Raw genomic sequence first — 15,466 nt, 5'->3', positions numbered from 1 at the left:
ATCATTCACTCAAATGTGCAGCAAATATTTAATTAACTGTTTGTTTAAGTCACCGTAGGAAAAGAATGTCCAAATGAGTTATTGAATAAAAAAGGTAGTCTTTAACGTATTAGTTTATTATTCATATTAAGAAAATTCGCCTTGTCGTGACGGGCTGCAACTGATAAGGTATATCGATAGTTTTCAATAGCGTAATCTTACAACATGTCAAACTATCACAACGTAACAATATAATTTCGATAGTTAATATAAGACTCGGAACGTATGTAAAATATTTTGGATTTTTTATTTTTGTTGCATCAACTGAATTAAATTATCTTTTGCAGCGCTGCATAATGCGTTTGCTTAAAGTGGGCAACCGCATGGCCGCTCTGCGTGTGCGTTTGGAGGAGAAATTCACATTGCCAGAGCGTTTTAAAGGAACTGTGGTGGAGAAGTGGGCCAACTACTGGAAAGGATTGTTGCGTGACTACTCAGAAGTGGCCGTTGGCGTCATAAAAGAGTCGTATGCTAAGCCTAAGAAATCGCTGGCATACGGAACGGGCATAATCGCCCTGTACCAGGCGGCCAAGAATAATCCAGATCACCTTGCCTTTATGACGCTATTGCGTAAACAAACAAACAGCATGATAACGCTGCCACCGGCACAACAGAACCCCGAATCAGCCGAATATCTGATTATGCTGGAGCGTGCCATCAATCAGAAGAAGCTGCGCCTCCTCTCCCTGGGTTTCTTCACGCTGATGTGGGTGGATATGTATGACGAGGATGACTGCACATATCCGGCCATTTGTGAGTACACAACAGTAGGCCTTCTGAATTTCCACGAACGCATCATCGATGTGGGCTTCTGGAACCAATTCTGGCGTCTCAAGTGGAAGATGCGAAATTACGATATCAACTATCTGTGATAGTGTTTGAATAGGCTCACCACAGTGCTTCATCTAGTGATCGCGAAATCAACTTGTCTGTTACCTCTGCTTAGTTATGTTTAATATCATAAATTGTACATCATTTAAAGAAAAAAACTAACCAAATAGTACAAATCAGTATTAGTAACGCGATATTTCCTGTTTCACGAGGCGCTCGCGGGATCTGCAGTTGGTTTTTTTGGCTTAAAGTGCGCCTCTAACAGAGCATTGCATTCTTGTAGTCCGGAAAGATTCGTTATCTTGCCCTGAAAATTGTTCTCCTTGCCATTGCCTTTGCCCTCAAGTAGCTCAAGAAACTTCGGACCAAGCTGTTCCACCAGCGTCGGTTCACCGCGCAGGACCATATGCCCTTTGGCGCTACTGCCGCTCGACACGCTCTCGGACACGGTCAAAAAATAGAAAATTTCCTCTGGGGCATTCCGCAAAAATGTGTTAATGAAGTCAACTTCGATGCCGTCACGCCGATGAAGGGTAAAGTATTTGGGACGCATAGCTTTGGGCAGATTCTCCAGGCGTTCGGCTTCCGCGTTGGCGAAATCTTTTAACAGCTGTTGAAACGATTTGCGTGTGGATTTCACATTTTGATGCAGCTTTTGCACCAGCTCCAGATGCTGCTGTGCGCCGCCCCTAGAAGATTTCGATTGGATAACATTTTAATATTCGTGGTGATAAGGGAAAGGGGCTATCAGGCTATCTTACTTAAGCGCCGCTGTGAGCTGCTGCTCGCGTTTGAAGATCTCGCCCAGCTTTCGCAGGACGCGTTCTCCCACCACAAAATACACCAGAACATTTGACTTGACCTTCTCGGCGTATAACAGCTTGATGCACTGTAGTTGGGACAAATTGGTCACGTGTGTGCCGCAGCACATGTTGGACTCAATGCCCTCGATGCGGACAACACGTGCCAGTCCCTCATGGTCCTTGGGCAGGCCTCGCGGTGCTCGTGCATCTTGAAACTCTTGCGCCACCTCCGGGTCCACGAGCAGCACACTGACAGCGCGACCCTCGCGAATAAGATCATTGGCTTGCCGCTCTATAAGATCAAGAGACTCGCGGCTAATAAGATGTGGTGTGCTCAGCTGTATATATGAGACGCTGGCACCTAGAGACCAGGACGTTGTGTCGTACTTGAACTCGCGATCAAACAGTGCTGTTATCAGATGCTGTCCGGAATGTTGCTGCATGTGGTCCAGACGTCGCGTCCAATCCAATTGTTGCTGCACCTCGGAACCCTCCTCAAAGCAGTTAGGGGACTCGACAAAGTGGATGGCTGTGCTGCCCTTGCGCAAGACACTGCGCACCGGTTGCCCATTGATCGTGCCATAGTCGCAGGGTTGACCGCCGCCCTCGGGAAAAAGAATGGTGTTCTCACAGACCACGTTAAAGCCGCGCAGCTGACGCGCTTCTGCGCTATTGTCCTCGCCGCTCCACTCCAAGGTAGCATAATCGCACGAGACGACAGTCGTCCGGAACTGCGAGAAAGTCATGGATTAAGCGATGTTGGCTTCCTTTTAAGGCGAGTGTATCTTGCCTGCTTAAGGAAGCTGTCTTCCTGACATTTGAAGACCATGTTGTCAGCAGCTGTTTCTTTGGGTTAATTATGAAATCTTTTGGCAAGTGTTGTCAATTACAGGGCCCGAAACCGGCAACAACAAAAACAGAAGTATTCGGTAAATATCGTAACGTGTTGGACTGCGTTTGCGTTACGTTACGTTGTTTTGCTTTACGATGATTCGATATTTTTTGTGTTTACATTAACTGCGCTTACGTTTCTGGTTCACGTCTTTAAATTTGCGTTGACGCTATTAATTTAACTGCCATTAACATCAGCACTCTGCGTTTGATTTCAGATGTAACGGTCGTAGCAGTTTTTGAATTTGTTGATTCACGTAACCGTCATACAAATATAAAAGCATATGCCCAACAGCTGTCTATGAAAGTGGTGGTTTTGGCCTAATTTGTTGCTGCTCATTTCTTTGTTTTGGCCTTTTCTGTTTACACAAACCATTTCATTCAGAACTCCAGCTACCCCCCACTGTTGTCATCTCGCTCTAACTGACGCCCACTACCACCAGCTATCCTGGTTGTTGACTGCGCGCGCGCTTAATATAGCAGCAGCATGCTGCGTGTGCGACCTCTGGTATTCATCCTGTCCGCTCAACAGTTTCTTGTCATCGTCCTGCAGTTTCAGCAGTACGGCGCGTCATTACGAGCCGCTACTGGGTCTTACGTTGATAAGCTTGTAATCGCATATATACATACGCATACATATATTTGGATATATATGTGCATTATCAGCTTATGTATGTATATAAAGGGCTCTTAATACTGTTTAATGCCTAGACACTCACCTGCGTAGCAGCACGTGCAGCCAAGCACGCCTTCTGTAAAGTGTCCTTTACCCTACGCTCGTTTCGTTATCGTCGTAGTCGTTTTTATCGTCTGCAGCAGGAGTGTTTCGTTATATAAGGGCCAACAAATTTGCGTGGGCTTTCTATATGTAAAAGTGTCAGCCGAAAAGTAGGCAACATAGGTTTTTTTTATTAACCTCACTAACTCAATCGCTAACGACGGTACGAAAAATTAATTAAGAATTTAATTTCAAATAAACTAAATGGTTAAGCTAAAATTGTGGAATGCTGTGTATGCACGCGTTTTTTTATAAAAAATGTATAAAAAATCGTTAAAATATATGTATGTATGTGTACAGCATTGGACAACTGACTAGCACACACGGTATCAAAGGGTATCAAAGGGTTTTCAAGGCGAAATTTACTTTTGTTTGTGGCAGTGAAAACCATTATCCTAGGTACTTTATCAGCATGTTTAACTGAAATTCTATCGTATTAAGTATCAGTTGCTCTGGGTGTTTGTGTGTAAGTGTGTGTGTTAAGTTGCGTATGTGGGTCGTTGTAGTAAAGTTCATTTGATTGATTTATTATGGACGGGTGCTCCCGCTTTGTCAATGACTGTCAGTATGTGTCCTGAACGGGAGCTTTCACTCGTATGTGGGCATGTTTGTGTATTTATACACTGATTGATTGTTATTGCTGCATGATACTTTTATATTCGTTTTGGTTATTTTACGTTCTTGCTCATTTGCCTGAAATTACATTTTGTTTAGCCGTCACCCTCAAGCCCAAAGGAAAGTAAAACCAACTCCAATTAAGATGGCGCCTAGTGATAATTTTACTTAGCGCACAAAAGTATGCAATGCGAATGTCACGATTAAGCCGTTAGTTCCATGAGCAGCACAGCAAGCAGCCCACGCACATGCACAGAATTTGCCGATTATCTACTCGCAAAAGCGCACATTTTTTATGTACAAAGTACTTGTTTGCTAAGTAAATAACAGTAATAACGACTTAAACAAATAAAAGAAACAACCACAACTACAACAAAACTCTTAACGTTTAACGCATAATCGACAATGGCCAACACAGCGCAACTGTTGCGCCGCCAGAGCTCGCGCGACATTGTGCTTAAGAGCCAAAAAAGTATCGATCAGTTGGAGTTGCGGGTGAGTGAATCCCAAGCCTTATACCAGGTGAACACTGGGCTTATTATATTTGATGTTCAAGGAGCTGCGTGGCCGCCTGGTGTCCAAGGAGCATGGCGTCAGTCATCATCATCACACATCACTGCACCACCATCATCAGCCCATGTATGGTGCCACAAATCAGGGCTTCATGTCCGATGCCTTTGACGAGTCATCGGAACTGGAACAGGAGCCGCCATTTGGCTCCGATGCCAGCACCAGCAAAATTAAGGTCGAGTTGGCCACTGCTGTGGATCAACAGGAACAGCAGGATATCGTTGAGGGCGAGAAGGAGGGTGACGAGCGCGAGAGCTGGGACAGCAAAATTATGTTTCTGCTGGCCACCATAGGGTGAGTAAAGATGTACCCGATATACATACTATATATATAAATAACAGCTTATTTTGAAACTATGGATACAGTAATTACTGTTTAAAGAGTAAAAGTTTATAATCCATATACGTTTTTGAGTTGTAATATTAGACAGATCGAAGAAAGAACAAAGTATGACAAAGTATTTATCTGTAAAATGAAAACTATTTTTCATGCGTCTCTCTTATTGATTAATAATTATGCTATTTTATTTTTTTATTTGATTATTTTAAATTATTTTAATATTAAATTTTAAGAGTAAACAAGTAAGAGGTTCTAGTCGGGAGCTCCAGAATAAGGGATACCCTGAACCCTCCTATTCCAACACCAAATACAGCTCGCGCTACGCGCTTGTTTGCTTTAGTAGTAATAAAGATAATTAAAAAAAAAAAGTTCCCTTGGCAGGGATCGAACTCGTAACTGACCGCATTACTTGCTGCCGACTCTACTCAACAGCCACACCAATAATTATGTCTTTGTGAGAACAAAACGAATTAAAATAGCAGCACAGAAAACAATACAATCGCAATTGCAATGCTGTTGATACAATTCAAAGCAGACGCGCATGAATGTGTGTGTGTACATGTTTTTAGAAATTCTGCTGCTTCTAACAACACGTACGCAACCTAAACATATACATAACTTTTGTGTTTCTTATCTTCTTATTTGAGTATTCTCAAAAAGTCTATTGGCGATAGCTATAAAATGAAGGACACTTGAATTATATGTACTATTCTAGAAGTTTGGTGACTCTAGCTCTTATTATTTACCAAAATTGCTCAAAAAACAGGATTTCGATATCGATTTTTATCGATTACCTGAAAACGGGGCAAGTTATCGAATATCGGAAACAAACTCGATCTGCGCGGGCACTAGGAGGACTTACAGCTAAAATTTCAAGTCTCTAGCTCTTATAGGTTCTGAGATCATTGCGTTCATACATACGGACAGACAGACGGACATGGCTAGATCGACCCGGCTGTTGATGCTGATCAAGAATATACATATATACTTTATGGGGTCGGAGAAGCATCCTTCTGCCTGTTACATATATTTTCACAAATACATAATACCCTTTTTACCCATTTTTAATGGGTTCAGGGTATAAAAATGGTTCAAGATTCGGTTCAAGCAAATGTGGAGTGCCGGGTTCCAAAACGGATTGGTGCTTTAGTTTAAACTCGAATTTCGATAAAATATCTGTAAGAAATAAAAACAACATCATATTCTGCCAACCAAAGACTCTCCCACAATTCTCGCAGATTCCTGTTTTAATTAAGTAATAATACGTTTGTCTAGAAATCTTAGCTTGAACTGTTCTTGAACTCGGGATATTTTTCTTTCTGCTTGCCACACAGCTATGCAGTCGGCCTGGGCAATGTGTGGCGCTTTCCATATCTGGCGCAGAAGAATGGCGGCGGCGCCTTTTTGGTGCCCTACTTCATAATGTTGTGCATCCAGGGCATACCGATCTTCTATCTGGAGCTGGCCATTGGACAGCGACTGCGCAAGGGAGCAATCGGCGTATGGAGCCAGGTGTCGCCGTATCTCGGAGGCATTGGCATCTCCTCGGCGGTGGTCAGTTTCATTGTGGCACTGTACTACAACACGATCATTGCCTGGTGCTTGATCTACCTGCTGCACAGCTTTGAGTCGCCATTGCCTTGGGCTGATTGCCCGACGCGCCTCTACAAGAACTATACGTACGACCATGAGCCGGAGTGTGTGGCATCGTCGCCGACTCAATTCTATTGGTACCGCACCACGTTGCAGTGCTCGGAGGGCGTGGACATGCCGGAGAACTTCAATTATCACATGGCCATTGCACTGATTGTATCCTGGTTTCTGGTCTACATATGCATGGTGCAGGGCATCACATCGTCTGGAAAAATCGTCTATATGACGGCCATATTTCCCTATGTGGTGCTTATCATATTCTTCTTTCGTGGCATCACCCTGAAGGGCGCCGCCGATGGGGTTGCCCATTTGTTTACACCGCGCTGGGACACGCTGCTCGATCCGGTGGTCTGGCTGGAGGCTGGCACACAGATATTTTTCTCGCTGGGCCTCGCATTCGGCGGCTTGATAGCCTTCAGCTCCTACAATCCAGCCAACAACAATTGCTATCGCGATGCAATACTCGTTTCGCTTACCAATTGTGGCACCTCCATGTTCGCCGGCGTCGTGGTCTTTTCGGTGATTGGCTTTAAGGCCACAGCGACCTTTGACCGCTGTACGGAGGACCGAGCCGCTTTGGTTGCCCAGAATCGAACACACAATTTACCCATCTGCGATCTGCAGCAAGAGCTGGCTAATGTAAGTGTGTGTCGTTTGGACTTTTCTAATCTCAAAGTTTTTACCATTTGCAGAGCGCCTCGGGTACTGGACTGGCCTTTATCATATTTACGGAAGCGATTAATCAGTTTCCCGGCGCCCAGCTCTGGGCTGTGCTCTTCTTCCTCATGCTCTTTACGCTGGGCATCGATTCGCAGTTTGGCACGCTGGAGGGCGTGGTCACATCGCTGGTGGACATGAAGCTGTTCCCCAATCTGCCCAAGGAGTGGATCGTTGGCGTATGTCGCACCACTCACAGACTGCAGACTGCAGCTGCCGCATTAGCTAATCCCTTGATATATTTTTATTGCAGGCACTGTGCCTCTCCTGCTGCCTGATTTCCATGTGCTTTGCCAACGGCGCCGGCAGCTACATCTTTCAGCTAATGGACAGCTTTGCCGGAAACTTTCCGCTGCTGATTATTGCGCTCTTCGAGTGTCTATCGATTAGCTACATCTATGGGGTGAGGCGTTTTTCGGATGACATTGAGATGATGACCGGCTCGAGGCCAGGCTTCTATTGGATGTTCTGCTGGAAGTATTTGTCGCCCTGCGCCATGGTTACAATACTGTTGGCCTCCTTCTACCAGCTGCTGACCGAGGGCAGCAGCTACCCGGCTTGGATCGCGGCTCAGGGCGCCACCGAGAATATGGAGTGGCCACATTGGTGCATTGTCATCGCCTTCATCCTGATACTCTCATCCATACTGTGGATACCACTCGTGGCTATATTACGGTAAGTTCAAAACTGTTACAGCTCACATAAAGCAATTACTCTGATATGTATTATGCAGATACGAATACGTATCGCGTGGGGGATAGCTTTACGATAACGAGAATAATTTTAATGGTCAATATGACCATCAACTCTGAATTGTATTTTCTTTTTTTTTGTGAATGCGGTGATATCGTCAAATTCTCCCCTAGGAAGTCAAAAAAGCGTTATCAATCTGAGTATATAAACTATGACTGACCGATGGGGTTTAGTTCAAATTTTCTGTTTAATACCTAAACAGCTTCTAACTCACTTTAGGAGATCTTTGTGAGCATTTATTTGATGCGTTTTACGAACTTTTCACAAAATCCTTCCCACCTGGAAATGAACGAAAGTTAATTGCTCCGCTTTAAGCTTCACAACACGAGACTAAAATGAGCAAAAAAAAAACGTTGATTTCAACAAACTCATTTTCAAATATCTTCGCTGAGACTTGGAGGCCAAAATAGTGCGGACAGATTTAATTGTTCCCCGGGCGGAAATTGGGTAAAGAGTAGAGGTTAAATATTTGAACCAATAGTGAACCGGGCAAGTTCGATCAATATCTGCTTGTATTATAAGTATATTAGTATTTTAACCGTTTCATACCCTGTACAAAGTTCGCTAATTTGGTGTCGTTTTTAACAAACAACAGTCTGTGCGGCATCAAGGTAGTAGAGGATTCGGATCCTGCCTGGTTCCCCGAGGCAGAACTGAGGGAGGTGCACGGCATCGTGCCCCATGAGCCCACCGAGCTGGAGCGCAGCATCTTCTGCTTCAATATGGACGGCACGGAGGGTATGTGCTGTCCCAAATACGGGCTGCCCGAAAAGTCGCTCGAAGAGGAGGAGGAGTAGACGCAGCAGCTGCTGCAATTGCTGACAATAACAAAACTAAACAATTATGTGTAAATACGGACAATAACTAAGCCAAAAACTCGCTCACCGATGGAAGGCAGCGTCAATACCGACAACTATGTATCTCCCATCTATGTATCTATACGTTCCCAAAGACTGCACGAAAGACAACAACAATAACAGGAACTCCAACATCCACACACAAAAAAAAAACAACGGTGAACTCAGCGCCTTGTGCGCGGTTTCAGTAACAAACAAAAAAAAAATACGAAAAATACAAAAAAAAAAATAAATAAATAAATAACAAATACTAATAAAAAACACAATGACTAAAATCTATAAAATATTTCCGCATAACTTCATAAATATGTTCAATGTTCTACGATAATTATGCATGTGTATAAGGCAGCTCGCATAGCAAAAATGCTAGTAACAATAATATGAAATCATCTTCGGAAATGAATTTTTTTGAATATTGTTAAAAGTGGGACACATTATGGTACTCACATACAAATACAATACTCGGATTGTTTTGGCATAACCCACATCCACATACATATGTACATACATATATGTACACATTTCCGATTTCGTATGGCTCGCCATATTCGAAGTTGAATCTTTAATTTCCACATAAAAAAAAGAAACGGAAAAACTGAAATGCAAAGTGAAATTGACACCCAGTTGAACAAAAATATATTGCTGACTATATACATATATATATATATCAAATATATGAAACTATTTATTAACATATATTTATAAAGTAATCGTATCTGAAGCGTTTAAAGACGTTTAAAGTTATTAAAGCGTTTCGATAAATTGTTCTTAAGTCCTCTATTTGTTTTTGTGTTTGCCTTCAGCCTATATATGTATACGTAAAATATATATGTTTATTGATAAAGCAATGATGAAACCGTACCATATCTTTTTAGTTATACATCATCTATATTAAAAAAAAATAAAAATATGATATAACAGGGCGCCAGCGACAAATGGATATGTATATATATGCCCATATCATTCTCTGTTGTGAGTCGCTTAGCTTTTTGTGTTGTTGCTGAATCACTAAATAAGACGCCTTGGCTAGAAAAATACCCTGTTTTCATAGTTAGATGCAACTCAATATACATATATATATTACTTAGTTCCTATGTTTATTTAATATAAGAAGGTTACTGAAATTCTTTTTCAAGTGGGGACAGTATGAAAACTGAAATAAATTTGATCTGTGTTTGGATTATAGGAACATTTTCTAGCTCTTAACATACATACGAACATATCTATTATAATATTATATACATATATGCATACGTTTATTTTTTGGTCCATATAAGGATCTAGAATATAAAGAAATCTAAATGTGTTTATTTTCTTTTAATTTTGCTACTTTCAATGTTATTCTTAAAAATGGTTAAAATAAGCAAATCTTTTTGATTTCTCCGAACGAAACTCTTGCGATACAACCAATGTACTTATTTCTGATCTGAACGTCTTAGCCAAAAACATAAACTACTCATTGTAATAAGAGGTATAGCGAAACGTGATAAGAGCCAGCTGCATATGTATTTATATGTGCCATATATCTTTGGGCTCTGATCGTATCGTGTTTTAACAGCTATATATACATATATATAGTATACATCTACATATTTTAAATGCCTAACTAAACGAAACCGTTCATCTAGCCGAAATCGAATTGTGTATGACAAAAGAGAACTCGCTCTATCTTGGCTATAAATATAAGATATACTAAAGGAATTATAAATATTATAGAAGATATCACGCCAATGAAGGAATCTACTTACATATGTACCTATATATGTACGTATTTATGTGTGTTAAATGTGCAATGCAACTAATAATTTATTTAACATAGTTGTACTATACATATATTTACATAAATACATATACATGCAGCCATGTATAGTTGATATTATTATATAGTATATACATACTTGCATATTGAACTGTATTAAGTGTTATCGATGTTGACAATAATTATGAAAGAATGTTTTAATGCCATATACAATTATACCAATATACCTAGTCATTCCACCCGCCCCCCAAAAGACCCAGCCCACAATTTGCTTAAAACGACCCACTAACATATATGAAACTAGCAAAAAATTTATTAATAAATATATATTGATTGAAAAAAAAAAATAGCCCTGGAATTTCCATTGATGTATTGTTTACTATTAATTCTAATAAATATTGCATTTTGTTCTATTATAAAAAAAATATTCTAAAGAAATTCAAAGATTATTATGTAATTTACGATATATATACATATATATATATATATATATATATGTACATTGTGTATAAGAGGACACTTCAATATCATTACGAATATGTTAAAAGTTGGCCAATGATGAACAATAACAACAATTTACCTAATGACAATAAAGCAATTGTGCAAAAAGCCACATTTAAATAAACTTCTAATTATATTATTTTATTAATTGGCAGCTTTAATATATATATACTTTAAAGTATGGAAAATGTGCTTCTGATATGGACATAGTTATTCGCATGGACAGATTACTTTTATGATCTTCATTGTTAAAATAGGGACAATAATAATATTATATATAAAAATAAAATATCATTGCTGTTATTTTTATCATTATTATTATGAGTTAAGGTTATATATAGTTAAAAACTATATCCTTCAGCTCACAAAATATTCGATCCATAAACTTTGTGTGGGATTGGAACCCGAATTCTTGTTTATTTGTTCACTTGGGCGACCCATCTATCGAGCATTAAATCCAAAGAATAATGCTCTTTACTCTGAAACTTTTTTTTATTTTTTACACTGTCAGCTGAAAGGTTTCTATTGAGGTAAGGGGTATATTGTTATTGTTTCCCGACAGGTAGATACAACATACATCGATAGGTATTTTCGGTTTTCGATAGGTATTTGGATTTTCGGCACCTTACAGGTTGGTACTCAGACTGAATGAGAGTATGTATAGTTTTCAGAGTCCTTCATCTAATAATCAAGAGGGGGCCGGGCTGCCGACCTTAACAAACAGTCTAAAGTTCTTACGTACAGAGTTGTGCCCATATGCGTATTTTTATACTTTTGTAGAGGGTTTTATAATTTTATCTTTAAATGTGTAACGCATAGAATGAGACATCTTAGACCCCATAAATGTATGTATATTTTCTATATATTTTCGATACAGCCATGTCATTATAATGTATTTCTTGTATGGAAAACTTTTCTGTTAATCAAGATATTTATTTATTTATTTTTATCCTCACCAAACCCGTCATTGTTATATAACATATGTATAAGCCCAATCTTATCAAGATCGCTTTTCTATATTATATAGTATTTTAGGAAGAATCTGTTAAAAACTGAGTTTTGTATAACAACTTGATCTGTTTTCCAAAATATTTTGATTAAACTTAGCATTTACGAGCTTCACAAATCTTACACATTTGCAAAACCATGAGGCAAACGTCTACAAGGGTATTAAATCGTCGGCGTGTCGAAGACAACCTTATTTTCTCGGTTTCTTAACATATAAGAAGTAATGATAATGATAATTACTTTTCACTATTATAGAAAAAGTAATGTTAATGAAAATCACGTTTGATTATGATGATGTGAGGTGTAAAAGAATATATATATATTTAATTTTCGAGCTTCTGTATTTTGGCTTGGCTGGATCGACTCAGACATTTCATAATGTTGGAGATGCTTCCTTTGGCCGGCTACATACATTTGCATAAGACATAAGACAATTATGCGGTTTTCACCCATTTTCAATGGGCTCAGGCTATAAAAAGAGACTTTTTCTTGAGTACTGCGCAGTCAGTTGGACCTGACCCTCTTACTTGCGTCCTTCTTCCTAGCACCCATTAAAAAGTGAATAAAATGGAAGTCTTGCATTTCGCGCGTTAATGCGAATAATTTACTCCGCGGAAATGGAATTTCACTCGGGCGGAAAATGGGTGGGTATCTAGAGCTAGGCACAGGGTTCTTTTACTGGGGCGCCAAGCGGTGGCAAGTCTTAGTCTGTTGAAGCTTTGTTGCGAGCTGAGAGCTTTTATGCCTTGCCAGATAGATAACTGGTACTCTTAAATGAGTTGGTGGGCACATTGCCAGCCACAGCTGCAACTCATGCCACGCATTCCTAACGGTAAGCACAACTGTGGTTCTAACTTGTCCAGTCACAAGCTCTGCCCCTTTGCCGGCTGGCAGCTGCCTTTGCCCGCTGACACCCCTGGGCTTGCCGCAGCGAAGCGCAACAGGCGGAAACGGTTGCCAAGTGATCAGCCTGGTGGGCGGGGGGTAGACAGGCTGCTGGGTAACCAGGTAGCCAGCCGGGTAGTCAATAGGCTGGCAGCAATGCTTAGTCCGTCAGCGTCTTGGACGCAGCTTGCGCATCAAATTAGCGGAAAATTACAGCTTGCTGTGGGCTTTTCTGTTGTTGTTGTTGCAGTTGCTGCTGCTGTTGGTGTTGGTGTTGCTCTTGGCTTTGGTGTTGCCGTTTCGCTAACTCTGTTCATGTGCATTTGAACATTTTTGTGGCTTCGTTGATTGCACACACAAATTTGAAAAGCTTTGCATAGATGTTAATGGAAATCCAGCCAGGCGAGCACAATTAAAAGCAAAATTCAAAATGCAACAATATCATGCTGCTGCTGCTGCTGCTGCTTTTGTTGCTGTTGTTGTTGCTGTTGGTGTTTATGTTTTTGTTGTAGCTGCGACACCTGCACACAAATTGTTGGCATAGTTTTTGTGGCAGCGCCAATAATAACAGCAACAACAACAACCGACAACGCCAATCGATCGATAACAGACATGTTAAATGGTAAGTCAGCAGCAGCAGCGACGCTTGCATCGACTGCAACGACGACGGCGACGGCGACGGCGACGGAGACTGCAACGTCACGACGACAACTAGTCAACCTTAGACGGACGAGCCTAGACAAACCTAAGACGCCAACAACAGTAATAACAGCAACAACAATGCACAAATACATATGTTGAATAGAAAAGATAAATATGTACAGACGAAGAGAGTAAGAGAGGGAGAGAACGAGAGAGAGGGAGAGAAAGACAACCAAGCCATTGAGCCATGCCCAGGTGTAACCCATACATACATGTGTATTTGTATGCAATACATACATACATATGAGGCAGGCGAAATAAATGAAATAGCTAAGACGAATGCTGCAAAAGTCGACGTTTACAAGCGACCGACAGTGGTATGCACAGTGGCTTAAGATAACGCGCATCTGTTAACAGGTTCTGTTCAGTGATAGCAGGTTTGGCACATGTTACTGCTATTCGGAATGTCCACGAAATTCTACATGAGTTGGAGTATATTTTGATAGACTTTTAATGCGTAAACGATAAGGAAAATCTAAAAGCTACAGATTATTATTTTTAATCTCCCAGCTTGGAAATTTCAGCAATTATTATATGACTTATTTTTATTAAGAATAACAATAGCACCGATTTGGTGAAGCCTATCAAACAAAGTAGTTATTTATTTTACTTATTTTTTATTTATTATTTTTTCATTTCTTTTTTTGATTTCAGATGTATTTTAATATTTTTTTTCTAAATCTTAAAGAAGTTAAAAATATAAGGTATTAAGTAATAATTGTGTAACAATTATAAAAGATTGGGAAATTCGTTTATTCTTAGTCAAAAAAGTTTCTGATACATACATATTTATTATAGTTTTCAATTGGCTCACAAAAATATGATTAGATGCCGCTAATCTGACGCAAATTTTTCATAGTTACTCAAAGGTCATATTAAAAGATTCTTCTTTATAAATTAACATTTAAATAAGCCAAAATAATTTTAATTTAAAATTTAGAGTTTTGTGACAAGATGGCAAAAAGGTGCAAAATTACTCTCTTCTAGAATAATATGCATCTGATTCTAAGCTGTTTGCGATATTGGCGACACTGTGCGACTTGGGGCAACTGCGGCAGCCGCACACAATTAACTTTGGCAACAAACGAGTACTACAACAATAACAGCGGCAGCAGCAGCAGCAGCAACGCCAGCGGTAACAACAGGTGGGTTGCGGGGTGTTGGCGGCATGGGGGTGTGTACGATGGCTGAGGCGCTGCCAGCGTTGGCGTTGGCGTCGGCGTCGACGTTGACAGCGGCTGCGCCTGCGCACGTAAACAAATTCTCGGATCACATTGTTTTTGCCACTGCTGCCGCTAGCAGCGCCGTCGCAGCGCAACGTTTATGACTGCGATTGCTGACTTTTTGTTGTTGTTCTTGCTGTTATTTTTGTTGTTTTAAGTTATTTCGTTGGCGACGGCGACGTTGCTGCTGCTGCTGCTTTTTAACTGCTTTGCGGGTTTTTTTTTTGTTTTCTTGAAAGCAAAAATTTAAAAAATAAAAGCAACAGCAGCGGACGCGGCAGCGACAGAGGCACGTAGAAAAAAAACACACACACAACAAACAGCAGCAACAACAAAAACAACAACAACAAATCCCTGGCAAAACACGCCAACCCAGCGCGACTTTGTTGCTGCGGTTTTCAGTTGCCAGCGCGATTTTGAATGAGTTGTACGCGCCGCGTTCGCTTTAAGGCGCCCAAAACCGAAACCGAAAACCAAAAACCATAACTCGAAACTTTTTAGATTCGTGCGTCCGTGCGTGCGTGCGTGCCTGTGTGCGTGTG

General features: G+C 40.6%; 3 protein-coding genes across 3 annotated transcripts; 2 read left to right on the top strand and 1 right to left on the bottom strand.

The window, feature by feature from the left end:
* The first annotated feature begins 112 nt into the window (after positions 1-112).
* On the top strand, positions 113-1,046 carry LOC135440457 (mitochondrial import inner membrane translocase subunit Tim29). Its single transcript, XM_064699637.1, has 2 exons — positions 113-262; positions 327-1,046. Exon 2 carries the CDS (start codon positions 336-338, stop codon positions 909-911), a length of 576 nt encoding a protein of 191 aa, XP_064555707.1. The 5' UTR covers positions 113-262; positions 327-335; the 3' UTR covers positions 912-1,046.
* On the bottom strand, positions 977-2,625 carry LOC135440455 (alanyl-tRNA editing protein Aarsd1-B). The gene is made up of 3 exons (XM_064699635.1): positions 2,464-2,625; positions 1,632-2,404; positions 977-1,559 (listed from the first exon to the last, which is right to left on the bottom strand). Exons 1-3 carry the CDS (start codon positions 2,500-2,502, stop codon positions 1,076-1,078), a joined length of 1,296 nt encoding a protein of 431 aa, XP_064555705.1. The 5' UTR covers positions 2,503-2,625; the 3' UTR covers positions 977-1,075.
* A 1,225-nt stretch (positions 2,626-3,850) lies between these two features.
* On the top strand, positions 3,851-8,993 carry LOC135440453 (sodium-dependent neutral amino acid transporter B(0)AT3). The gene is made up of 6 exons (XM_064699632.1): positions 3,851-4,452; positions 4,514-4,821; positions 6,201-7,158; positions 7,212-7,415; positions 7,490-7,911; positions 8,585-8,993. Exons 1-6 carry the CDS (start codon positions 4,363-4,365, stop codon positions 8,784-8,786), a joined length of 2,184 nt encoding a protein of 727 aa, XP_064555702.1. The 5' UTR covers positions 3,851-4,362; the 3' UTR covers positions 8,787-8,993.
* Positions 8,994-15,466: the final 6,473 nt, after the last annotated feature.

Source organism: Drosophila montana, unplaced genomic scaffold (genome assembly GCF_035044405.1).
Source record: "Drosophila montana isolate Dmon_TW-CO22-7 unplaced genomic scaffold, ASM3504440v1 contig_1624_1, whole genome shotgun sequence".
NCBI lineage: Eukaryota > Metazoa > Arthropoda > Insecta > Diptera > Drosophilidae > Drosophila > Drosophila montana.
Note: the sequence above shows the minus strand (reverse complement) of the source record. Positions and strands in the feature narration are given on the sequence as shown.